This window comes from Amblyomma americanum, chromosome 7 (genome assembly GCF_052857255.1).
Source record: "Amblyomma americanum isolate KBUSLIRL-KWMA chromosome 7, ASM5285725v1, whole genome shotgun sequence".
In the NCBI taxonomy this organism is placed as follows: domain Eukaryota; kingdom Metazoa; phylum Arthropoda; class Arachnida; order Ixodida; family Ixodidae; genus Amblyomma; species Amblyomma americanum.
The window spans coordinates 38,450,640-38,477,729 of NC_135503.1; the positions used below are offsets into that span (position 1 = coordinate 38,450,640).

The following is a 27,090-nucleotide window of genomic DNA, read 5'->3' on the forward strand; positions in this document are numbered from 1 at the left end:
GGTCTTTTCAGCCGAACTTATGGTGTGATCATTGCTAGAAGGGGAATAATCTATTCTCTTTCATATTGGAGCTAATTGCATCTGCTCAGAGTCGTCCCTTTAGCCCCGCAGTTACTACACTAAACGAGAGCCCGGTTAGTCCTATAGGTTATATCAGGCCGCATTTAAACTCTTTTAGAAACGATTAAGAAAATAGCTGTGCATTGCATAATGTGTGCGGGCTCTGACGAGGGCACAGCGACGTTTAACTCAAATGCTGACAGGCAGTAGGTTGTGTTGCAGCTCGCGTACCCTTGAGCTCCCTGAGCTTTACAGCACTGCACACAATTACAAAGGGAAGAAGCTTAGGAGTACATAAGCCGCTTGCGCGATTTAGCCATCATTGGCTGCCTACTTCAGTACAATAATTAGCGCCACTGCAAAATGTGTGTGAGTAAACGCGTTCGTCAGAAGACTTCTCTTGTTTGATCCCAATAATGACATCAGGTGTCTGCCGCATAATGAGCGATCGATCACCTTGTTGGAGCGTTGCGCAACTTGCATTAGCAGAAGGAATTGTGCGAAATTGAGCTGTTCGACAGCGTGAGGCGACCCAGTGACTGATTTATTCTTCTTTTCTTTTCATTCTCTTCAGGGCAGGCACACGACAGGGTCGCCGGCTGGTTGATATCCCCTGAAAGCGAATTACTTGCACGTCCCGGATCCGAAGTACTCGCGTCGCGCTGATGTAGCGGGATTATTAATTTCGCTTTGCTCACTCTCTTGGTTCAAATGTTGCCGTTTCATTCCCTCGTCAATTCAGGCGTAAAGTTACTTGCATGTTTAACTTCATGACGTAATGAAAAAAAGAAGACTAGAAGGAGCGACCAGGTTATGCGCCATGTTATGTGAAGCACGTCTGGTCACATGACATGAACCATGTGACCAGTTTAAGTGGATCACCTGGCGTGATGACGTCATTTAGAGCGGACAACGACCAAGAGGTCTTGGGCTGGAGGTGGTTGTAGTCTGGGTATAGGTATCTTAAATTTGTAAAAAAAAATATTTTAAAGAGCACTTAAATTTATGAGGAGAGAAAGAATAAAAAGCACTGAACAACTTTGGCACAATGACGCCTTTGAACAATACGTGAGCTCGCGCTTGTAATCATGCCGAAATGGCTCATCCATTGACGCGCTGACTGTCGTTTGAATTCTCCATATTTTGAACTTCATAAAAATCGGAATTTAAAGAATTTCAGTATCCTCCCTCGCCTTATCCGCATCATCTCTCCGCTTATTAAAGAGTGAGAGGAGGTCCACTGTGGTACGTCGAACTTTAGCCAGCGCTTTCCACTCCTGCAGTACGCGTCATAAAGCCCATCGTGTATAGTTTCGGAAAGTAGAAACCTCATCCTACGTTTTTAAAGAAATGTTTCTGCAAGGGGCCATCGCGAATGGTGGTGACTGCATCTGTCGCTGACGACAGATGCCATCAACAACGATCTCACTGAGTCACCGTACGACCACAAGCTCGCTGCACATTCGGCCACACAATTTGGCCTGAGAACTTTTGCAACCGAATGCACGTTCAGCTGTTTGTAACAGAAGGTCGTGAGCCACACGCAACCACACTTAAAATGCAGTATATTGACCAAAATTCGCGAGCAAGCTTAACAAGCTTGACTGAACTCGAGCAACTAAAAGACTTCTTAGTCTCGCATCAACCAACCTCCTTGTGCCGTTTGTAAAGCTAAGGCCACTCACGGTCCACTGCGTGACGGCGCAAACTAAAAGCCACGTTTTCCATATCCTTCTTCCCATACCCTTCTTATGAAAAACAGAACGAAAGCATACTGCACTAAAGGCGACTCGTGGCTTGTCTCTTGCACAGACAAAGGCGTATGCCTGTCGAGACGAGGCATCCTGTCTCGCTTCACCCACTGTTCACGTCGGATGACCTTCGCACAGCGCTTATTGAAAGCAGCGCCAAAAACAACGGCACGCGACCGAAGATTGCTTTGGACCCGAGCGACGCCTCTTCACGCGCCAAGACCGGAAGCTGTTCGAGTGCGGAATCTCCGGCCGTAAATGAGGGCCGCTTCGTTACGGGGACAGGCCCCGTACCACTTGCACTTGTTTCCGCCGGACGGAGTAGCCAGACTCAGTGAATCAGTATTCAGCACCGGAGCATTTTAGCGACCATGTAGGAGCGCTGTTCCCAACTGTGCTACGCCCTCGATTGCCATTCGAGGCACGGCCAACTCCCTACGCGAAAGCGCCTTCGCGTCTAACAACTTCGTTGCGCGGTGATCCGCTTCTGTTTTATCGTTTTACTGAGTCGTTCTTGTCTTTTCCGATTCGTCTAGCTCCCTGCGCACCCGAAGCGACGTAAGGAAAAGGAACCACCCGCGGGTCCTAATTGTTCCGAAGGTGCTTTGGAACACCTTGCATCACCTGGCTGCTCTCGTCATATATTGTCGAAAGGTGCGCCCGTGCATAAAAAAATAGCGACAGTACAAGAAAAAAAGCAAGTTTCCTGCACGACTATCGAGACTTTCAAAACAGGAAGGACGACTCCAAGTGGTTGATGCAGGACGCACAAGTTAGCGAGACCGCCTAAAAGATTCCGCTTTCCTGGCATCCGAGATAAGAGGCGCGGGGACGATTAAAACACCGTCAATTAGCGTTTCCTGTGATTGTTTTATGACGCATCCAACGTTGCTTCGTAAGGGCCTATTTGAAAATGAGAATAATTGGTTCCATCTCTCGCCAACGAGAGGCAAAGGAAGGGTCTTTATACAACACTGAGCATAATCAACTTTTACAGAAAATCGCGCTCGGCAGGAAACAGCATTATCGAAGCATACACAAAGCATTCCACATACACAAAAAGGGCGCAGACAAGTTTGTGTCTCTCTGCTTAAGCATGTTGAGCTTACAACGTAGTTAAAAGAGAAAAAAATTAGGTGACAGAAAGTTTGTAAGCTTAGCATATAAATAATAGCATATCTGGGTGCGGAGGCTATCTGATAGCAGGGAACGGAGGCTCTGGGATGGGGGGAGGGGGAGAAGGAACGTTGGGGAGATAGATAGCATTGAGAGTCACTATAGACTTTGCCAATAAGAGATCCCCGAGCATCGCCATATTGCTCGCTGAGCTGTTTTGTGCACGTGACGTCAGCACAGTGGAAGCGTCAGCGGAACCGGTTTGCAACAGCCCAGAGGTGGACAATACATAAAGCCATGCGAGAAGGAGCAGAATAAAGTCGAGAATGGAGAACACTTGGACGCAGTAGATGAGCTTGATGAGGGACAATAGCATAAAGGGCGTTCTACAGTAGACACGATGTAAAATGTTGAAGGTGATTTTTTTTTTTTTTAAGAAACCGACCAGGTCGTTGACCTACACAAGAGCAAGTTTTTTATCGAGTGTCTGCTTGGCAATGAAATTATCCTTTCGAACCACCGGTCGGCTAAGACGCACCCCCTCTCTCTTTTCCTTCTCGCCCCCGCAGAAGAAAAAGCCGGCCGATTTCTCACCTTTCCCTCTGCCTGGGGCGGGAGCCGGCGATGGAGACTTCCCGGCGGTCGTCGCGGCGGCCAGGCCCTCCGGAACCGCGACCACAACGACGACGTCGGCGGGAGGAGGGCTCGGCGCGGGGTCGGGAGCGGCGAAGGCGACGGTCCCCTCCCGGCTAGCGACGTCCTCCTCCTTGCCGTCGTCGACGACGTGCGCGGCCGACGACTTCCTGGCCTACTCGTTCCAGCGCAAGGCGCCCTACCTGGTGTGGGACGACGACCACGGGCGGGCCGGCGGCGGACCCTGCGGCGCCAGGCACCAGCAGCACGCGGGCCTGCGGGCCTGCAGCCGGCCCTGGGCGGTGCACCGGTCCCGCCGCTGCTGCCCGTGGCCGTGCGTGCTGGTCGCTGCGCTCGCCTCGGGGCTGCTCTGTGGAGCATTGGTGGCGCTGTGCGCCTACCTCAGTGGTCAGTGCTCTTATCTGGCATGGATGGTCAGTACACTATGGAAGACAGCGAAGGGGGGGGGGGGGGGGGGAAGAGGTGCAGATAGTGGGAAGGCCATTGCTGAGGCAAAGGCATTAATCGCCACGTAGACAGTGTTGTTGTTGTTGTTGTTGTGAGGGTCTTTATTTGCACAGAAAGGAGAGAGAGGAAGAAAAAAATTGGAGACGACACTTAAGCTCCGCCTTAAGCTCCACCTTAGGTGCCCTAAAGTAAGAGCCACACAATCGAGTTTTACTATGAACGAAAGCTAGTGTACCTCAGTGTCGCTTTGAGCGCTTCGCGATATTTCGAGCTTCTTACCGTCTGTCCGGTGTCCGCATTCCAAGCGACTATTGCGTGATTACTGAAGGCAACGCGAGCTACGGGTGCTGAAGCTGTTTCCTTTTTTCGATCGTCTAAATGAAACGTACTGCGCAATAGGCAACATTCTTTCAGGAAATAAATAACGTTAGCTTTATAACTTTTTTTTAAGTTTTGAGATATTTTCTTTCCTTTTTTGCAAATAGTCGTGTTAACGCCGAAATACATTTATTACGCTAACCTTCTCTCTATTCCTCTCCCTTTCCCTCCCTGTCCTGCAGTGATGACCAGTCAACATATGCACCCATGTAAGTCTGACCAAGTTTTTGGCATACATTTATATTTCATTGAAAAAAAAAAAGTTAGGAGGCGACCTCTCGTGTCTACTGTCCACTCCCAAAGGCAGTAGGCAACATCAAGTTATAGTCAGTGGCAACGAGCAGCCATATTGGGTATTGAAATGAAAGAGAGGGGAAAAAAAGAAAGTGCTTAAAGGCTGGAGGCCATGTCGAGTCGATCACTCTCGCCAAGCTTTTCAAAGCCCCTGCTCCGTCCCACGCTCACGGGCATATTACCATGTAAAAGAGCTCCTGCGCTCCAAGTACCGAGCGTCCACCTAGCCAAGAGGCGAGACCACTTGCAGGACAGCAATTAACCTGGCACTGGCACGGTACTTCGCATCTTTTTCTTGCCTTTAAAAGCACCGTGCCTCGGCTGTTCAGGGCCCCGCCTATACCTACGTGCGCATACTGAATGCATGTATGTGTGAGTGTTTCATTTCTTCGACACCCCCTTTTACACTCCCCCACTGCCCCGCAGCCATGCGCCTCCTAGGCGCCGTCAAGGTGATCGAGGGCGACGTGTGGGACCCGAGCTTGCTCAACTTTACCTCCAAGGAATTCCGCCTCAAGTCGGCCAAGTACGCAAACATGGTGAGCGCCAGGAGACGGTCGACACACTGAAGTCAGAGTGTGCATTCACAAAGGGTGGCATTCCTAGCAGTACGCACGCACCCGGAGTGCACGCAGTCTGGTTATGTTGCAGCCTTATAACTCTAGACAATACGGCCCTAAGGGAGTAAAAAGGGAGTATGCTGTCCTCTAGCGCATTCCGTTTTATAAAACGGAGTACTCTAGAGGGCAGCTTACTCCCTTTATGCTCCTTTCTGTTTAGAATGTATGCAAGTTGGGACTGTGTCCGGTCTAAGCGCGCGAGCGCTGTCTCACATGGCCTCCGCAGTTGTTTCATCGACAACCGCGGCTTATGTCCGCCAGAGAGAGCCACGTTACACAGCGCTTGGTGCTGCGCCCTTGAATCGTCTGGGATGCTGTCGAGTTAACAGTAGCTGAGCCGTGATCGCGTTGTCAGTTCGGCTGATTGCTAACTTGCGTGAAAAGAAGTAAACGTTCCAGCGGTACTTGAATTGGACAGCATCTTTTAATTACTCCTTTCGGGATGTCAGATAGATCTTGCTGTTCATGCGGTGTTCCTCTAGTCGCCCACTCAACGTTCCCAAAATAGGCATGTGCGAAGAACAGGTGGAAGGAAGGTAAGGCGCAGAGGGGAGGCTGTGCTCACCCACGGCGACTCCATCATGGTACTACCAAAAATGTTAACGCAAAAACAGTTGCTAAATTAACAACTCATGCACTGCATCAACGAGCGTTGGAGTCTGTGTAAGGAACATATTTTTATACTTCTAAGCACCCTGATCTCACGAATGTCGTCGGTTAGTTCGTTTCATTGTAAAAGCGGCCGTCATGGCACTGGTTGGAATAACGCGACCTAAAAAGTTCATTGCTACCAGTTTAGTACCTCCTGTATTAAGCCTGCGGAGTAGCGGCTGGCTACTAAGAGGCGTTACCTCGCTTAACAAAATTGTAGGACAGACAGACAGACAGAAAAACTTTATTGAGCAAGTGAGTTTTAGACCCAGCTGGGTCCCTGGGCCACTGCGCGGTCCCGCACTGCATCAAGTAGGTCATGCCGGGACATGACGTCGGCAGCCCGAGTCACCGCAGCAAGCTGCGATGTCGGGTCTGCAGACATGAGCAGGACATCCCAGTCCTCCCAGCTCGAGATGGCGTGCTGTCCCCGCGGGGGAGGGTCAGCAGGGCAGCCGAAAAGGATATGGGAGAGTGTGGCGTGGGGGTCACCGCATAGGGAGCATGCAGGGTATGTGCCGCAATAGTGGGATAAAAGCTGAGGGGATGACAGAGAGCGGGAAGCGTGTGCATGGGAGTTTCGGTCTCGCTTTGTTAAGCGGCTAATGCAATGAAGCGAATATCGAAGCGCACGTGATCGTATATCGTGATATTCCGCAAATCGTAGAATCGAACAATGAATCCCTGTCTTGTGTAAGAGGAATGATAACTTGCCCTGGCCACAATAACTAGCCCAAGAGTGCGCAGTGACGTTATCAGACAAGACCCAGCTGTTGAGAACGGTCGATTAAGCAGGCAATGCCGTTCCGTTCGAGAGCAAGGCGGGTAATAAGTGCCAGAAATTTGTATACCGCTCTAGGGAGCCGACGCTGGTGGCAGTGCGAGCAGTCAGCACGTCGTATACCTGGTATACATGAACCACAACAGCTGTACTGCTTCTGCTTGTCCTTCAAGCAGCGTGCTGTGCAGGATTTCGCAACTTTCTCCACGGTATTCGTCCTTGGCACACGTAGACAGTTCGTTGACGCTGCAATTCAAGTCCTTGTCTAAGCATGCGCATTCCGAATCGCACCCGGCTGCTCCTCGTCGGGCTAATTACAGCGTCGCGGCCACACCCTTTCTCTAATGCATAGAAGAAACAAGCCCAGAGCAGTGCAGCAGTAGCGCAGTCAAACGAATGCAGCACCACTGCGGCAGTGGTTGAATGCGGTCGACGAAGCAGCGTCACCGCAGAAAGTGTAACGTTTCTTAGTGCCTTTAACATGTTATGGCGAGCATTTTACGTTAGTGATAGCATTGTGCAAGTTAACTGCACAATTGTCATTAGACTTAAACTATAGGAGGAGAATGAGAACAGACGTTTGGAGCCCTCCAGAGCATCCCCAAAAGAAGTTATAGATTTTATAGAAACTTAATCCTTAAGAATTCTAGCTCAGATACTAGAGCCGAACTTAATCTTGTTGAGGAAATATTTACAAGTAGTGGTTATCGGAGTTTCTTATTGCATTTCTTACAGCACACACATTTTGTGAGGCAATAAAAGATATTGCGATCCTGTAAACCCTGCATTGTTTTATGCTCCAACTATTATGTCTATGCTATGTTTATGAATTGGTATTCTATGCAAATCGCTTTTTTGTATCATTGTTAGTATAACGTAGCTGTATACTTTTTTCTTTAAGCGCATTAGTCTGTAATTGATAACTTTTGCTGCCATTAAGATGTTTTCTTTGATTTGTCGTGGCAGCTATTGATCGTATAATCGACCTGTTATAATATATGTCGTCGCATTGGTATGTTCTGCAAACGGTCGTTTGGACATCTTCAAGCTGGTTATTAGCAGCGTTTAGCTCCTCATACCGTTCAGAACGAGAACTAAAAAATGTAGAAACGGAGAACTTAAAACGATTTATGATTCGAAATGGATTAGGCCAGTAAGTTTTAGCTCACTTGTAAACTCTGTTACCTGTCAAGAGAAGCGTTTGAATTATATTGTTGTTAATGCCAGGAGTGGTTAACCTGCAAGCCATTGTTTGTACTGGCCCACTCAGTAGTTACAGAGGCTAATGGTCCAAACTTTTATCAAGTCTGTTTATCTAGTTATTGATGTGTATTTTGTTCATTAACAAATTTACACTTATTTACTACGATCGTATTCATTTATTTGACAGCTGTACGCAAGCAACTAGCGGCACTGTCGAAGAGGCGTACCTGCCAAATGTTCCGTGAGCCATGCTGGTAGTTCCCCCCCCCCCCCCCCCCCGATTAAACGGCCGTCGTCGACTTCGTAGCCTATTTACAAAGCCTTAATTCCGCTCGGGATAATTACGTGGAACGCGCGCAGAGACTCCCAGGCAGTCACGACCTCAGCTGACGGACAAACCAGCAGCGCTCTCAATGCCCACCTGCGGGCATTGGCCCTCATGCGAGCCCTTGATACTGAGGCGCCGCCGAGTCGTGTCGTCATATAGATGCATGATGCGTTCTTGCGGATATCGCGCTTATGTACTACTTTCTTTGCGCATTTGAGCGTGCTGAAGGTGAAACTACATTCGGAAGAACATCATTCGGAAGATGCCTCTGCTCACCGAATTTTGTATTGTGTTCTTTCTTCTGAACGATGCGCAGCACATTATAAAACACAGACAGCCACGTGGACTGTGCCAACAAACAGCAAATAATTTATAATAAAATTTTCACTCACACGCTGTTCCAGTATCGGTTTCAACAGCCGAATGACGGCTGTGCCGTAACAGACTCTTTGATGTCACGTGAGGCATACAAAAACAGCAGTGCGGTAGTTGTTTTCTTCATTCTAATTCACGCCAACTCCTAGGCAAGCCTGCCCAACAGTTGGAATAAAAAAAAATGAATGAAAAGTGCTTATATCCCAGTTTTTGCATGACTCACGTGACCCCAAGTCGTCCGGTATGTACGTCACATTCATCGTTCAGCTGCTGATGCCGAAACAAAACAAGAAAAATGTCAGTTATAAATTATTCAGAAAATACATTCGTCCGAAGATCTGGTGCCTCTACTTTAAAACCACTTACAAAACATAAATGCCTACTAAAGGAAGATAGATGTATTTACTGTGCAACCGTGCAATAAAATGGGCAGCTATTCCACGCAGTATCTTGAGTTAAAGGTTTAATTTGAATAAATGAATTCGCAATGCATCGTACACATATTCATGATACGTGTTCCTCTTTTTGTCGGCGCTAAAAACAAATAACTTTCCTGTGCAACTTTTTCGATTGATTCATTGCAAGTACGTTTTGTTTCTTTCAGATTTTATCGCAATTAAACCTGCATTTGCTAATAATACGCATAGTTCCGTAACATTCTGCAAATCTATGACAGCTGATCAAATTTTGTTGGCGCAGAAGCGAGCATTTCCTCTTTTTTATTTGTAGCTTGAAGAAAGCACATCCGCACTCCCTTCGCTCTAGTTGTAGAAGTGCTTCACGCAGACCAGCTCAGATCGAGCGTTCATTATTCTATTAAACTATCACCGCGATCGGAGCTCGAAACAGACGTATAGTTAGCTTCGCATATCAACATATAAGCGGCTATGCTTGCCGCGAACCAATGTTAAAAATCGAAGGACATTCGATACGAGTTAGAGAACAGTTACAGATCAACCTAGGCAAGGCTTCAATGTTGGCCGATAGCAATCGCAAAAGCGCGAGTCCGCCTCATGTTTCTCCGCGTTCCAACGCTTTGGAATGGAGAGTCTTATATATATCTGAGTAGATCAAGGTGCCTTGAGTCGCTACGCCCTCGACGAAGTGCCTTCATTAATGACGACCCAATTGATCTGAGGGCGGCCTTCGCCTAATGGCTGCCGCTGTCCAAAGGAAATAGATATCCCAATGGAGTTCGTTTCTTTTTCTTTTTTTTGTTGTTTGCAGATCGAAGCGGCGTACCGGAAGTCACCGCAGCTCAACAGCTCTCTGAGCAAAATCACAATATACGCTTTCCGGTGAGCCATTTGCTTTTATTTTGAGCGTTTTCCTATATGGATGTGAAACTTTCCGGCTGACATGTGTATAAGAAGAGCGCAACTTCCTGACCTCGTGGCACGGTATGAAGCATCAGTCGGATACAACTTAAGAACGAAGCGGCTTTACCCCGTCAAAGGACTCCCCTTCCAGCCAATGGCGTCGGCTGATTCTCATGACCCTGGTAGTGCGACAAAGCAGGGAGTGGTTATGAAAGCGGATAATTAATCCCTTCCTTCTACGTTAGGGGATAGACACCTATCTGCATTGTAGCGCCGCTCCCTGCATTGTCACGCTAGCAGGGTCATGAGAATCGGCCGACGCCATTGGATGGAAGGGGATCCTTTGACGGGGAACAGCCGCTGCGTTCTTGAGTTGTATCCGACCATAAGAATAGCAACAGTTTGTTTCAAGCAGGTGGGGTCATAACAATTTGCGATAACGAAAAGATTATGAAGGTTTGTGGAAACGAGATGTCATTTTTCTTTTTTTCTTTTTGCTGTGGTGCGCTACATATTGTCCTCGGTCGGCGAATGAGGACCTGCTCTCTTGAGTGCCTGTGAACTGAGTTATAACGGGCATTATCATCTAGGCATTTCTTTAGACTCACTGCACATTGCACATACTCTGTTCATGAACCACACTTAGAACTAATGAATAGAGAAAAGGTTCGATTTACTAGTCACCAATTCGACGAAAATCGCATTTAGAAGGTAATGCTTCCCGAGACCAGCCATTGTTGTCTCGAACACACGAGCGAGAATCGCGTTTTTTTTTTTTCATGTGGAGACAAAAATGATGCCTTCGATCATCAAGACCTGTTTGCGGAGTACAAATTATCAATGCTCAATGAGGAGACTCAGTGAGGAGACACAATGAGGAGACTCGGAAGTTGAGCAAGCTCGGCACTCGGCGAGAGTCACCTGTGCAGCCATTTTTGTGTGACACAGGCCTGGACATTCATTTCTGAAGGGACGCCCTTCGTTGAAGCCGGATACTGAGCATTTGGACTTCGCAAGCTCACTGTATTCTACTATTATGACCTGTCTTCTTCACTCCCTCCCTGTCTGTGTCCTCTCCCCTTAGTGTGGAGTAGTGCACCAAAGGGACGTGTTACTTCGACCAGCTTCCCTACCCTCCCTTACATTAATTATTTTTCTCTCCCTCTCAATGATCAGTGTTTCCCACAACAGGCAGCCGCGCCATTTACAATAGCAAGCACTTGCAGTCATGGTTCCTCCTGGCACGCCCGTGCAGGCGCCAAGAGCAAAGTGCATATGATAGGCCATTCCCAATTAAGTTACATCGCCCCGGGACATTGTGCAGGCAAGGGAGCCTGGTCGTTCTCTTCGAGCTGGAGGTGGACAGGCGACACACGCCCGCCGTGGCCGACCTGGAGTGCGAGTTCAGGGAGACGCTGAAGCGGGAGGCTGAGAAGGGACCCCTGGGCGCCTTCGGCCCGCTCAAGATCGACCGGAACGCCATCCAACTGACGGGTGAGACACTGCCAAAGACAACCAGCTTCCTTAAAAATGCACTTGGTGCGGCACACAGGCGGACCCGGAATGAACACGTAGCCTGCTTACTGGCGCGTGTAGCCGGTGCTCATTTGATGAATCTTTCCGTGCCAGGTTTAAGATACACCATGTGTCATGGGGCAGGACATCGTTAGAGCTATTGTAACTAGTTCCGACCACCCGGAATTATTTGTCATGCACCAAAACCAGTACACTGTGCCTTTCCATGTCACCTTGGCTGGGATCGAATCCGCCGCCTTGTGTTTAGTAAGGAATCGCAAATTCACCGCGACGGTCCATAGTGGAAGGCCGATACGAAAACAAGCAAAAACTAATTTCGTTTGTGCCTTTCGCGTCAGACCCGCAATTATTTTTTCCGATCCGCATTTATCTTTGAATGACGGCAGAACCTAACCTGCACTGACAAGTTATCTTTTCTCGAACTTGTTGGCGAAGATTGTTATGTACTCGCATCGCCAGATCTCGCAAAAAAGAAAGCCCCCAGGAATGAGAATTTTAAGTAAGCCTTGAGTCAGCACCATGCAGTGAGAACTTTTCTAAACATTTTTGTTTTACTATTATAGTCAAATCTAATATCATTAGCAAACAATGCAACCTTGTGCGCTATTAACGTGTCAGGAGCACTGCGGTAAATCCTTGTGAGCACATATCTGCTAATAAAGTTTTATTTTTGTCCTTGCGGTTGGTCTTTGCAGTGCGTTAAAATGCTATAGCGCTCTAGTGGAACATATATGCTACATCTGTGGTGATAAGAATTTATTTATGCCTTAATGTGTATTCTGGCTGCATAATGATATTAGTGGGCTGTACATATTGTAACTGGCTGCTTTCTGAATCCTAATAAACAGGCCACTTTAAAGTTCAGCTTCGGCCCAGTTTTCCCACAATAAACATGTAACCTTGTTTTCTACTTTCCCAGAAATGTCCGACAACAGCTTGCTGCCTCCTGACGGCATCGCCGATGGAGAGATGACTACGAGTAGCAGCATGGTTGACGACTACGACAAGGATGAAGAACATGCCCACCGGGACTCCGACCATTGGGTCAACCAGCACAGGCCAGATTCTGACGATTACTTTACACACCATGACAACGAGAGCTCGCCAGGTGCCAATGGCGGGGGCGCCAACTCTTGGCAGCCGTTTTTCCCTGAACAGCGCGAAGACGGCGAACAGGTCGAAGGTGACGTCAGCGAAGTCACGTGGGAGAGTGCGCCCGAGCTGTCCGAAGACGATGAATCGCACTACGATGGCCCGCAAGACAGTCAAGAGTTCAACACGAGACATCAGCATCAGGGAGGTCACGTCATTTCAGTCAAAGAGCATCCAAGTGCAGTCGCAACTACTGAACCACAAGTAGTCACAGCTCCCGCGGAAGCCACGGAAGAAGAGCGCCCGCACGTAACAAATGCACCGTTGCCAACGGGACCCCCTCGTCCCGATCCTACTAGTCAGGATAGGTTTACAAATAAGCACGGCTCCGAGCTCACGGAACTTACTATCGGAGCCGGAGTCGTAGTCAAGACGGATAGAAGCCGTCCACCGTTGTCTACGAAGGACGTCTCGAAACCAGCCACGCTGAAGCCGCTTCTTGTAATTCCGCACAAGCAGGAACCACACCCATTGACGACTTCAGTTTCTGTTGAAGACACGAACGCTGCCAGTGCGACTACCTTATCACCAGTACGGCAGCCAACGGAGCACACACGCGTCAACAAGACTGCTCTTCCGCCCTCAAAACAGGGGACTAGCAGTGAGGAATCGGCCAGTTGGCCACCGTACAAGCCGCTCTCCTCGTCCGAGATCTCAGTGGGTGAGACGCTGCCTGGCAACAAACCAATCGAACCGAGCTCCGAAAGGCCGACGCACGGTATTGGACAAGCCTGGCAGATACACTTGGACGACCCCAGCACTCACGCCGGCCCTAACATTGCCCTTAACTATCCGCCAAGACCTGACCAGACGGCACCACACGTAGCCGTCATGCCTCCAGTAACTAAAGTACGGGACGGAGCCTCGTCCTCCAACGTCAAGCCATCTGCGGGAGCAGGCTCATCCGTTCAGGCGCAGCCGTCTGTCCAGAAGAACAACCACCGGAAAGAACTGTCGACGCCAAAGCCGGCCACATCGACAACTGAGTTTCAGATCGGCGTGGGGCTGTTTGTCCGACCGCCTGTCGCCAGCATCAGCAGTGCCAATGGCCAAGGCAGTAAACGCAACGCGTCTCGGGTGCAGCATACCACCGCGAAGCCAGAACCGCAGTTCATCGATCTCACGGCCGAAGTGGACGGCCCCCAAGCCGACAACAAGGGCTGGAACCCGGCCGATTCAGTACCGTCAGTAAAGCCTTCACCAAGACCAACTCCAAAACCAACAGCACGACCAGCCTCGGGACAAGTTCCCGTGCAAGTTCCGATACCTGTTTCCGAGATCGCACTGAATCCGGTACAAAAACCCACGTCACAGCCTCCACAGTTCCAAGGTCTTCCTCGTCCCAGCGAACCAGTTCAGGTTCAGAGTGGAAGCAAAGAACCTCCGTTCTCTCAAATGGGCGCGACGCGCGAAGGACACGACCTCAAACTGCCGGAGCTCAATATCACCTCAATCTCCATTCACCAGACAGTGAGCACTAGCAGTGGACACCACTCGGAAGTCCATTCGGTCATTTACTCTGGTGCGCAGAACTCCGGTGGCATCGCCAAGTTTATCTCCGGCGACTTGCCTTCAAAAGCGGGCACGTACGACTCTAAGTACACGCCCACCGACGAGAAAGGTACGATTTTTTGTACTTTTTGCGTGATATTGCATAGACAGTGCAAAGGATATCGATGATTTCAGTTATGCAGAAGGGTAAACTACCTTTGGATGGGTGATCTGAAAGTACTTTTTAAAGGTTTGCCGGGCACTCAACGTGACACGAAGAGTCGCCTGCGCTGTGGCTCGTTACACTACACTCCGAACAAAAAGGTGTAAAAAGGGAATAAACTGTCCTCTAGCGCACTCCATTTTACAAAAGTGAATTCGCTAGAGGACAGCTTACTTCCTTTTCTACTCCCACATGGGCTTATTTATGTTTAGAGCGTTTTGGCTCCATAGATGTTATAGACAGTCGGTAAAGAGGGATACAGACGAAGGACTTATGCCCGGGGATTAGGCGTCACGTAGCATCCAACTTCCGGTCCCTGCCTAGCCGACGGTCATGCCGGTGAGCATGCAATTCACAGCTTGGTGATTCGTCGATAAACTTGCTCGCAAACACTCCTGTCACTATGGTGGCTAACAGCATCGAAAGACCGTGCCCACGGCTAATCCGCTTATCATCACCTGCTCGGACCTTTACCCCCAAGGCTCTTCATTGAGCTGGTTGGTTATTGATTTCAGTCATCTTATCTAGCGAAAGAAAAAAAACAATTAGTGTGTTTCCTGTCCTCACTCTCTTTTCCGTGTCTTAGTAAAAAACTTGTAAAAGACTCGTAAAAGTCCGAAAGGGTTGACAGCTATAGTATCCAATAAGAGCAACGACAATTTTTGTCCCTACACAATGTAGTATCTGTGAATAATACTCTTTACAAATAAAATCGCTCGTGTCACGCGTCTGATTAATTCGTGCTGTGGACGCCGCAGGTGCCGAATTCTTCGACAAAGGCAGCAGCAAGAACGGCGACAAGCCTGGCTTCCGGCCGTCCGCGACCACGGAGAGCCCGTCGCTGAAGGTGGTGACCCGCGTGTCTTACAGCGTGGTCACCAACACGCCTCTCACCAAGGAATCCTTGCACGACAACGACATCACCAAGCACGGCGACGCCAACGGCCTGACCGGCAGCACCGCGGCGGACCGCACGTCCACCACGCCGCTCGTGGTGTCCTCGACTGCGAAGCGAGGTGAACGAATCTATCCGCTACGTGAGCGCGGAGATGTCTCCCTTATTAGACGTAAGTTGGAGGTGTCGGCAGGAAATCAGCCGTGAAGAAAGTGGGCCGAAACCTATAGAAATTACTATGCAAGAAACGGGGTACTTTTATGATGCTCAAATCTAGACCGTCCCACTATACTCCAGCCACGCTCTTCACCACTGGCTGGCGCGGCTGGCCTCGACGACTCACGTGGTTCAGCGGCGTTGTTGCACCTGGTTTATACTATACTTTCGTTACCAGCTAATCTGCATTCACTTTTGCTATAGTCGTCCCATTATTATGCCTGTCCCCACGTCCTGCAGCTCTCGCTAGACGGCCGCCGTTTCATTGGTCTAAATTTCCTCGCCTTCTCTCGATCAACTGTTCTTTTTTATCGTACACACACGGAGCCAGCTAAACTCAAAGCAAGACGGCTTTGGTGATGTCGCTGACAACGGATAATAGCGTCAGAAATCCAACGAAAATGTCGCAGCTAACTCTAACGGCCTCTGCTCTCTGTAGCATTAAGAAAACTTCACGATGCAGCACAAGTCGAAAGATATTACGGTTCAAAAGCACCATGGATGACACGAGTGCTGTGTGCGTATGCGTTTTTTTTTTTGGCGCTGTAGAACTGTAATAGATCCGTACCAGCTAGCCCGACTTTCGGTGCTACTGCTGGCCTGATCAGTCGCGTTTGCAGCAGGGTTTCTACGGCAGCACTGTACGGCACGAGATGGATATTGTACCTGTATATGTAATTCTGCGTCCGTGCTTTATCGCAGACTGCGACTACCTGAAGGAGATCAAGTGCAAGAGCGGTGAATGCGTCCCCCACTCGGCTCTGTGTGATCGCCGCATTGACTGCCGGGACGGCTCAGACGAACGAAATTGCTGTGAGCGCTTTCCTACTTTCCTCCGTCTTTATTTCAGCAAGTTTCAAAGTTCCAAGCGCTTTTTAAACGTGGAAGTTGAAGGTTTACCTCCTTCAATGTGCTATAGCGAAAGCAAGTCGGCAGACTTTTTTGGACACCTGCATGTTCTGATGCACAAGTCCGGTGAGAGCAACTTTGTCCTGTCAGGCACCGTTGGAAAAATAAGGTTACAGAAGCACTAGCAGGCGACTTGCACAGCTTGTCACATGGCCACACTCCCGGGTAGTCACTCGCCGCATATAGATGCAGGCTAAATGCAAAAACAAAAAAATGCCTGTTTACTGTGCGATGTCAGTGCATTTTAACGCACCGCAGATGGTATAAATTAATCCGAAGCCCTCCACTACGGCGTCTCCTGCAGGCCAAGAGCAGCTCTGGGACGTCAAACCCCACATACCATAGCACGACTTGGATCTTTGTTTTGTTGCGGCACGTGCTCCATTGTTTAAACTTCAAGACCGACTCGCCGCTGTGGCTCAGTGGTTAGGACGCTCGGCTACTGATCCGGAGTTCCCGGGTTCGAACCCGACCGCGGCGGCTGCGTTTCGATGGAGGCGAAACGCTAAAGGCGCCCGTGTGCTGTGCGATGTCAGTGCACGTTAACGATCCCCAGGTGGTCGAAATTATACCGGAGCCCTCCACTACGGCCACCTCTCTTCCTTCTTTCACTCCATCCTTTATCCGTTCCCTTACGGCGCGGTTCGGGTGTCCGTCGAGATGTGAGACAGATACTGCGCCATTTACTTTCCTCAAAAAAAAAAAAAATACCCATCCAAGACCGAGAGGAAGCGAAGTCGCAGAGCATTGTTTTACACGTGATAAGAGCGCATTAGCATTTGAAGGCAAACATGCTGAACTAGACTAAATGTGTCTTATGTTTTGTTGCTATCTTCTCAGCTTGCAAGGACTACCTAAAACACGAACGTCTACAACACAAAATTTGTGACGGCATCCTCGACTGCTGGGACTTCACGGACGAAATCCTCTGCCGTAAGTACCTTATCAACCAGCCTTACATGTAGTGCCCATGCCAGTCACTGTGTGTGTCGTTACCACATTTCTTCATTCTGTTTTCATAGCGTGTCACAAACTGAAGCCGACCCGGCTCGGGCGCCATCTTGGGCATTGTCCCCGGTCCGCCGTCTTCGCTAACTATGTTATTTTTCCAGCCTGGTGCAGCGCCGAGATGTTCGTGTGCCCCGGAGCCAAGCAGTGCGTAGCGCAGCACAAGGTGTGCGACGGCCACCACGACTGCCCCTACGGCCTGGACGAAGTTCAGTGCGGTGAGTGCGGCCAGAAGTACGAGCGTTCGAGCGCTAAGGATTGTGCGCGATATTCAGCGGCAGTGAAGCGATGATACCATAGTCGTAAACGTGGCAGAATATGCGCCGGAACATTGTAGCGGTGGCAGACGACAGACGAAGGGAAGATGAGACACACAGTGCGCTCGTCTTCCCTTCGTCTGCCGTCTGCCAGCGCTACAATGTTCAGACTGTCAAACCAACAAGCCCAGCAACACATCCTGCTCAAGAATATGCGCCGTCTTGCAGTGAGTTTTTGTCAATTCACGCCTGTGTGCTTGTATGCTGCATTGCTTTTCTTTGCAATACCGCTACGTCGTGAATTGATTTCATTGTTATGTTCCCTCGTTCCCCACTATTAATGCCGAGGATTCGTCTCAAAGACAGGAGGGAGGGCAAGGAGGGGGGAGGGGGTTGCTTTTATACTAATGGCATATTCCAATCGGCGATCCGCAGCAAGTTTTCTTTCTCCGCAATAGCGAAGAACGTGTTGCAAATTGCGATTCGGATTCAGATCCTGAGTTCTGATTGAACCGCGATGATATGGTCCCTAGACTCCCTAGATATCCTGCTCTTTCAATGATTCGGATCGCCAGATGGAATAGGCCGTTGCTGTGAGCGAAGCCCGCTCTGCGGCCGAGTATTACGGTATGTTCATCGCCCCTGGGCCGGCCCCCTCGTGCGCGCAGTGGGGCTGGTGGACGAGGAGGAGGAGGCCCCGTCCATGTCCTCGGGCCAGGGGTACCTGCAGTTGAAGCGAAACGGCGTCTGGGGCAAACTGTGCGTCGACCAGTTCCCGCGCTACCTGAGCAACGGCACCTGGTCCTTGGGAGAGATTGGACACGCCGCCTGCAACACTCTCTCGTACAGGTCGGTGTACACCTTCTGGGGGTCCGACGAACTCATATGTGGGCGTGAAATTCGTATGAAAGGCAGCTGAGTGAGTTAGCATGCCTTTACAGTTGGTATACCACTGCCGTCATCGCTCCTGCTATGCGTCTATACTCTAACTCTTTCTTAATTGTCCACTGGGGGTGTGAAAGTATGATGCGATTGTAATGCTCTAGTGTCTCTTATTCTTGCGTTTACAGGAAAGTTCTCGCTATTCGGAGGTCGAAAGACAAGAAGCAAGACGTCGGCAGTCAATACTTCGAGATGAGACAGGAAGACGACGAGAAATCAAAGTACGTATAGATAGTGCAATACCAAGCTCGTTAAAGGTTTCGCTTGGAAATGATTTTCATTGCCTGGAGTGCATGTCGAAATAGTTATGTATCTGGCGATTACGCGCGTTAGTGATAGCGCTCTTTGGCCATGTTGCCCTTGAGCCAGTATAGAGTGAAATCGTCATTATTATCAGGCGTGCGAAGCAACTTCTCTGTGGTTAACGTACAGGACACGTTCTGTTCTCGTGATAAAGATTTTAGAAGCACATCACAGAAACACTGTTCGGTGCACAGTTTCATTACGCAGAGCTGAAGCAGACAGCCATCGCTTCCAATATAGTGTTCTCACACTGCCTTCGTTACGGTCTTTGCATTTGAACAGTTTCTGTTTCTCACACTTTAGTGTTTATTGTTCCTCATAAACGAAGAGCATTTAACACATATGGTAATGGGAGTTAGGGCTATTTGGAAACTCTCCATAGATTGCGTAACTAATCAATATGTACGACGCATCACATTGCTCGTTTTCACACTGAAGATGCCTTTTTGTTTTTGTGTTCCAAAGTTGGTTGTGAGGTAGAGGCAGGGAAGGGCGAATTGACCATCCTTGTCCATCGTTCTGTTCCAGCATCGCACTCATGTACAAGGAGACCGACTGTCCACGGAAAGAAGTGCTCCACATCAAGTGCTCAACGCTCGGTAAGGAAGCTGGCAGGGATGCCGTGTTGCCCTATATATGAAGTCACGTATGAGGTGGGGGTTGTTTCCGTCTTCGATGGAGGCATATCTAAAGCGAGTCGTTATTTCAAAGTGATGGCGTAACTTGGGAGTTTTTAAGCGCGCCTGATGCTTATTATTTAATCATGGAAAGAGGCATCCCAAAAAAGCTTCCTACTTTATCTGAAATCTTTCATGGCTCCAGGAACCAGTGATTTGGTTTAGGTTTGGTTTATGAGGGTTTAACGTCCCAAAGCGACTCAGGCTATGAGGGACGCCGTGGTGAAGAGCTTCGGAAATTTCGACCACCTGGGGTTCTTTAACGTGCACTGACATCACACTGTACACGGGCCTCTAGAATTTCGCCTCCATCGAAATTCGACCACCGCGGCCGGGATCGAACCTGCGTCTTTCGGGCCGGCAGCCGAGCGCCATAACCACTCAGCCACCGCGGCGGCGAGACCAGTGATTTGGACGCCATTAAGCAGCTTGCAGCCACAAGCTCACAGTGCCGGTCACCAGGACTCTGACGTCCTCGGACTTGCCTCTTTCGCAAGCACAAGTGACCGCGGTTTGACTGAGCTGCATGTTCTCATTATGGCCGCAGTAGTCACGCGGCAGTTAGCAGCTGACGGAAATTGAATGATCCACTCAGGTTCTGCTATTGTCTTCAGCAAACAGTGACGTTTTTATTCTCAGAAATATTCACAGCTGAAACAGCATTCTGAACATGGATACTGCGGATACGGATACGTGGATACGTAAGCGAATCAAAATTAAGCGAACGAAATAAGCCAGAGGAAAGTGGAGGCATCGTAAAGAAAACGACACAACCTCTCCTGTAAGCACAAGGAACCTCAGTAACTCGAATTTTAAACGAGTCTTGAAGCGAATTCCTTCCGTTGTGCTGAACAAGATTGCATGCTCGGAACAGCGCGTGGAATCGTCGCGTTTCTATGGTGACACGATTAAATAAAGCACTCAAACTAAGCGACTGGGATATGTGAATTGCGCATGCGCGAATGTGTGCAGAGTGTGGCATCCGGCCTCTGGGCACGTCCCTGCGCGAGCGGATCGTGGGCGGCCACAGCTCGGCCCCGGGCTCCTGGCCCTGGCAGGTGGCGCTGTACAAGGAGGGCGAGTTCCAGTGCGGCGCCGCCCTGGTCAGCGACAGGTGGCTCGTCACCGCGGGACACTGCTTCTACAAGTGGGTGCATCCACATCACCGCCAACACGTGTACCGTGTCCACTGCAGACAAAAACTTCCTACCAATTCTCTCTAACTGTCTCCGTCTAAAGCTCCAGTGCATGCGGACTTGAAAAAATTCAAATGGATGCCTAATTTCATTATGTGCTGGCAGTGCGATAGCATTAGCAGTTGTTGACGCCTTTATCGGAAGTGACGTCATTTCCCTCCAGCCAATGGGAGAATTTTGACTGACGACGCATTTTGGCCGCATGGGGCATCTAATATGCTGTCGCACTAAAGCGAATCCATTGCAGCCCTTTACCTCCGTCCTCAGTACCGACCGCCTAGCCCATTCAGCCCCCACCTGCGGTTGACTAGCATCAAGAGATGGGTAAGGTCAGCAACGAGCAGTAAAGCCGATGCCGTTACTGGGCTCAGATTGGAGACATGCTATGCCAGCTGTGATTGAGACAGAAGGCAAGATCCGAAAGTGACATTCGTTGCTACGGTAGCCATGCCGATGCAGCCTATAGACAGTGCGGCTTAGCCAGTGAAATGTGTAGTGTCAACGGCGGGAAGACGGAACACTTTTTGCTGGCACGACTCAGCAATTGGAAGCGGTCTCTCCTGAAATCTCAATACAGGTTCCTACTCTCGAGCAGTGGGAGGCCGTGTTGGTCAGCTCAGACTTGGGAGTTCAAACCCGGGTCATTGAATGGGCTACCCAGGTCGCTGTCAGCCGTGGACTGATAGCCACCTAGCACGGATCGTCTGCATTCTGCCTTTTCTGACGAATTAAATGTTTTCCAATCCAAAAATCCTGAAACGTGCTAACAATGTAACCTCACCGTCGCTTCGCGTGGCAGCACCCTGACGTCCCACTGGGTGGCGCGCATGGGGATGCTGCGTCGCGGCACAGAGATGCCCTCCCCGTTCGAGGTGGTGGCGCACATCTCGCACGTGGTCATCCACCCCGAGTACGTGGACAAGGGCTTCGCCAACGACATCGCCATGCTCAAGCTAGACAAGCCCGTCGATTTCAGGTACGCGAACAAGACTGCGGACATGGTCTTATCTCTCTCTTTATAAATTCTTTTTTGACATCTCTTTTCCGGAGCAGGCAAGTGTTGTGTCTCTTCCGGCAGTGGTTGCCAATCTGTTTCTTTTCTCTTCTAACGCGGTAGCCTTAAAGAGCTTCTGTCGCAGAAAATCTGGCGTCGCCGTCGCTGACCGTGAGCAAGAAATCTACGAAAAATCCTCGAAAAATCCACATAGAAGCTACCTAAGAGGCAGGGGGGCACCTAGGTCACATGACCTTGTGGCGTCATCACAACCTGCCCACTAGATTGTGGGCAAACTGCCCACTGTGGCAGGTAAATTAATGATTGGTCGCTTGAGGTTGCTCGGCAAGAGCAACCTGTGTCGCAGAAGCCCCACCGGTGGCAGCACCTGCCGTCGCAGGGCAGTGGGGCATCGCTTAGTACACCACTGCGCCAGGAGTGCTATGAGGACTCTCGCGGATTCATTAATATGTAAAGTAGAGAACGGCCAAATCCACATACACGGGCATTAACCCATTAAGCTACCGTGCCATGCCCTTAAGGCGGAGCTTAAGCGCCCCCTCCATTTTTTTTTCGTTTCCGACCTTCAGGTCATCAAACTAAATACAACAATAATGCAGCCACGGCACAGGCGCTACTTATCTTTACTGTACGTGAGGCTCATGTTGCTGTGCCCTTGGAGAATGGTACATAGCCGCGAGGAGGATTAACTACACATGTAAGCGTCAAAAATAGATTATAGACTGCGTGATGTAATGGAAAAAAAAGAAGAAAAGGAAGAGTATAATAGGAGAGGCAAGAAAGCCCTACTGATAAAAAAAAACAGATTAATTTTGGAACGATAAGTAAAGGAAAGGGGGGGGGGGTAGCGAAATCGGCACATCTAGCAGGGAATCCTCCCAAAGGCAGAAATGAATTTGAGAACGCGGAACGAGCTATCCGTTTCTGAAGCCCAGCGGAGTAGCCCCGAACGGGAGTAAATTGGGAATAGTCATAGACAGATATGATCCCTTAAAAGGAATTACCAGGAAAAGTTTCCGGAGGGAAGCGAAACAGCGACAGGACAGGAAGAAATGATCCAACGTTCGGGTTCATTGTAGAATGGACACATGGCTGAGGGAGAACAATCGGATCTATGCAGATGAAAGTTTAGGAGAGGAATCCTGCACCTAAGACTTGTCAGGGTTCTTAGGATAGGTTACGTTAGGCTATGTTTCAGTGTATTTTAAAACCGCTTAACTAGTACTGCGGTTCCGCCTTATTCGAACTTCTTGCCTAGCTTCAATGCTCCCGGCGCGCGAAAGAGCGGCGGTCAAGATCGGGCTCGCCGGGTTTGCGGCTCTGCGTCAGCTCAAAATACCTCGCCACGGAAGGCGGTCGTTAAAATATTTCTCAAGCCTAATTTGGGTGGCACACTGCTGCCCGCGCAAGCCCTTACATGATCGCAACGGCAAGCATGGCGACTATAAGAAAGTTCCATCGCCGCATAGTTTCGTTTTCTGAGTTTTGCTGCCAACCCGCGGCAATGGCAGATAACGGCCGCGCATCATTCAGCCAAGCCCAGCACTGCGACTTGGCAGCAGCGATTGACGCGTGTCACCGTTCTAGCGCCAATGTGCGTTACCTCGCTTCCGTCGATGTAGTTATTCCCTTCATCCAGCGCACCGAATCTTTGCTGTCGTCAGGAGCGATCTGTTGTTTGTGCGGTGATGCCTTCTCATGCGGACGCCTCCACTTGTGAGAGGCTACATCACTGTCGTGTCACCGTGAAAGAGGGCGCAGAAGCCCTCACCAATTTAAAGCAGCTCTGCTTCATTCCCGACAATGTGCACGCAGTGAAGCATTTGCAGAGCGAGAAAAATCGCCATTGCCGCGCAGTTTTCACTCGGAAGCGAACGACCATCGCCCATTTTTTAAACTAAATTTACTATCACGTGACTACTTTTGGTAGTGTTTTTAGGGGCCATTTTATGATTCGGCATTCGGATAGTTCGAACTTTTTTTTTTCAGACCCTTGAAACCCCAATTTACGCGCTTTCTCTGTTAGGAAACCAGCGCATTACTAACTTTTTTTTTTCAGGCACACAACGAACTGGAGGCTGCTGGCTGTATAAACAAATCAGCGCCGTTCACCCATATTTTATATTGTTCTAATGCTTATAGCTATGTTCTAAAATATTATTTCCATGCATAGATATCCATGAAGCAAATAACATTTAGTCTTCAATCATAGAGCCACACTTCTGATAATTCAAACAAAAAACCCTGGCTCCTTGAAGTTTGAATTAACGGGAGTCAGTGCTCTTCCCCTTTCCCAGCTATCACTTACTGGAAAAGCCTAGGAAAAGTTTTGTATTTCACTGGTAATGCATCTCTTGTTGATGCTGGATTTCATGCCTTGAAACTGAAATTGATACTGGTTTTGCTCTTGATGATGTAGAACTCTTGCTGATGTACCAGCCTTTTTTCCTGTTTCCTTTCTGCGGCTCCAGTGACTACATCCGTCCCATTTGCCTGCCAAGTGACGGGGAGACCGTCAGGCCAAGGCACACCTCCTTCTGTGTCGCTGTGGGCTGGGGAAAGCTGCTCGAAGTGGGACGCCTCTTCCGTAAGCAGAGATTTTCTTTTCTGAACTCAGGCAGTTGCACTGAATGCATAGTGAAAAGAAAATGTTTTAAGGGACCCATATGCTTTTGCAATGGAACACTCGCCTCAGTGTGCAGAATAATAGAGTGCCCTTTCGTCAATTCGAACTCGCTTGACTCAAACGTCTGGTTTACTCGAACTGTCACTTCGGCCATGGCAACATTATGCGTATAAAGCGAAGCCAGCTCGAGCTCCTTTCAGTTCGAACTCTGCGTAATTCGAGCATGTATTTGCCCCCTTAAAGTCCAGGACATCGAAGTTCAACTGTCTATGGTAAAAGAGCGTATACACGGCAGACAGATCGTGCTATCACGTGACATATCTAATTTGTATAGTATATACTAATAGGTGCATCAATTCAGCATCTCTTGGTTATACGATAGCCGTTTACCAAAGAGCTTGAGAGCAGCAAACACTTTCTGCGCTTTCTCTGTTCTTTCTTTCTTCATTTCCCCGAAAAGCAGCTGCAAGAGGAAAAATGTGTCTTCAAAAAACTAGACACATGATAATGCTGTATCAGCCTGCAGCAAGGCTTCATGTAAATGTCATGACCAGCTGAAAAAGAAGCTGGTAAACAGCCCTTGCATAATGGCAGCAATATTGAGCCACCTGCCCAGCAACCTGAACTGAACGAAGGTTTAAGTGAAGGGTTTCTCTTCTCTAAAAATACTGGATATGAGAAACGTGCTTCAGCCACTGTCTCGAATAACTGCTTGCAGCACAAATAGTGTGGCCTCACATATAGCATTACATTTCACGGTGTAATGTTATGCTCGTGTATACAGTGCCTGATACCAAGTATCGATCTATACCGACAGAGACGGCTTACTGCTCATGTAGTTGTGCGGTAAGGGGTATACTATCGAAGCGGCTAATGCTACTTGCTCGAAGTCGGCGTCTCCAACCTGAGCATAACGGCCCGCTTAGTCACACACATGCACAAAATTAGTGATTTTTTTTTTCAGTATTCACATCCTAAGAAAACTTCACCCCAGCATGGGCATAGGGACAAAGGGCACTGGGTGCAAAGACCCATGAGTATATTGTACTAATTAAGGGTATGCGGTTAGGGAGCGATGAGGAACAGCACTCATGTTGTTGCCCTGTGGTTATTCTCTCGCAGCCGACACCCTCCAGGAAGTTCCCCTGCCCGTTCTGACGACTGAAGAGTGTCGCCGGAGAACCCTCTTCCTGCCATTGTACAACATCACCGAGAACATGTTCTGTGCCGGCTATGAAAGGGGAGGCAGGGACGCCTGTCTGGTGAGTGTCCGAGCTGACCGAGTGCCGAACAGAGTTCTGAAAGGTTCTTCATTCACGCGACATGAACTCGTCGTTAGTGGTGGGAATTAACACTTGGAGGCGTGTAATGCTCTGCAAAGCTGTCGCGGATCTTTTTAAATTACACATATGCCAAATGCATGCGTTAGTTGATAGCCAGCCCTTGTGCTTGCTCCTCTCTTTTCACCGCACTTGTAGCCACGCTGATTTCGCTGTGCGAACTAGCCCAATTTCAGACCTTAGAACAATCTTTGTGCGAAGTGAGGAAATGTGGTTTGTCTACATGATAAAGGAAGGCCTCGAGGCTCCTGCAAGGACTTTTCTTTTCAGGGTAATTCATTGTTTCCGCTGTTAGCGCATGGTCGAGCCAGAAAGAATGTTTCCTGAAAACTAAGGATGAGATATTTGTGAGCAGAGGCTAGCAAAATTCTTGCATGCCACATCTATCACTCCATTTCATGGATTTTATCTTATCTTTCATAACATTCTCTAACAGTTCTGCCACTACCTGTTATGATTATTGGTGCCAGTGTATTGTAACACATCTCAAAAGGCTTAACACTTCGATAGGACCCCTAAACTATATGTATACTGTCACGATAAAAAGAAATGCGAACAGCAGAATATTTCTAGAGCCCTTGTATGTGGCAGACCTATTGGAACTTATACTTTCTTTTGGCGCTTATAAAAGTATTGTTAGGGAGTTTTAGCATAATGGGAACGTACTAGCATAGCAGACATATACCAGATTACCCAATATTTGCTATGCACACGCAGTACCAGGTGTGTTGCACAGCTGCCGCTGTGCGTGAGCAGCAGGCATTTGGTAATCCAGCATGCATGCCCGCTAATACATCTCGGATATACTAAAACTATCTAATTCATGCTGAATAATCAGCGGGCCATACTGTACTTCAGTAGCTGAGTAGATACGCTTGATTAAAGACAGCCTATAACTTGTTCCTTAATTGTCTCTTCAATGCTTGCAGGGCGATTCTGGAGGACCGCTGATGTGCCAGAAAGTGGACGGCCGGTGGTCGCTGGTTGGCGTTACCAGCAACGGCGATGGCTGCGGACGCCCCGGCAGGCCTGGTGTCTACACGAAAGTGATGCGCTACCTGCCTTGGATCCACAGCACCATGGGTGCGTGTTCCGTCGACGCCTTAGCAGTGAATGAGGGCTTCACCACGGTCCTAGCGCCTCATATCACTTGTTTTGTATAGGCAGTATAATTATCGGGATTAATTTTCCAAACCAAATTAACTTCATAAACCACAGATGACAGTTAAAAGCACTGGATCAAAACTGATAATGGACAGCTAAATAGCTTGTATCTGATTCATGTAACTGTTAATAAGTCTGTAAACCGTGAAAATGGATAAAATGT

At 49.0% G+C, this 27,090-nt stretch overlaps 1 protein-coding gene across 1 annotated transcript in view; it reads left to right on the forward strand.

Annotated features, from left to right (window-relative positions):
• LOC144098930 (uncharacterized) overlaps nt 1-27,090 on the forward strand; it is a 114,788-nt gene that overhangs the window by 82,369 nt on the left and 5,329 nt on the right. Inside the window, exons 2-19 of the mRNA XM_077631900.1 lie at nt 3,497-3,968; nt 4,589-4,615; nt 5,127-5,239; nt 9,886-9,956; nt 11,302-11,471; nt 12,433-14,286; nt 15,138-15,395; nt 16,193-16,303; nt 17,240-17,332; nt 17,512-17,625; nt 18,333-18,513; nt 18,735-18,827; nt 19,438-19,508; nt 20,559-20,733; nt 21,582-21,758; nt 24,269-24,384; nt 25,546-25,685; nt 26,693-26,846. Coding sequence (XP_077488026.1) covers nt 3,497-3,968; nt 4,589-4,615; nt 5,127-5,239; nt 9,886-9,956; nt 11,302-11,471; nt 12,433-14,286; nt 15,138-15,395; nt 16,193-16,303; nt 17,240-17,332; nt 17,512-17,625; nt 18,333-18,513; nt 18,735-18,827; nt 19,438-19,508; nt 20,559-20,733; nt 21,582-21,758; nt 24,269-24,384; nt 25,546-25,685; nt 26,693-26,846 — 4,390 coding nt within the window. The remainder of the gene's footprint in view (nt 1-3,496; nt 3,969-4,588; nt 4,616-5,126; nt 5,240-9,885; nt 9,957-11,301; nt 11,472-12,432; nt 14,287-15,137; nt 15,396-16,192; nt 16,304-17,239; nt 17,333-17,511; nt 17,626-18,332; nt 18,514-18,734; nt 18,828-19,437; nt 19,509-20,558; nt 20,734-21,581; nt 21,759-24,268; nt 24,385-25,545; nt 25,686-26,692; nt 26,847-27,090) is intronic.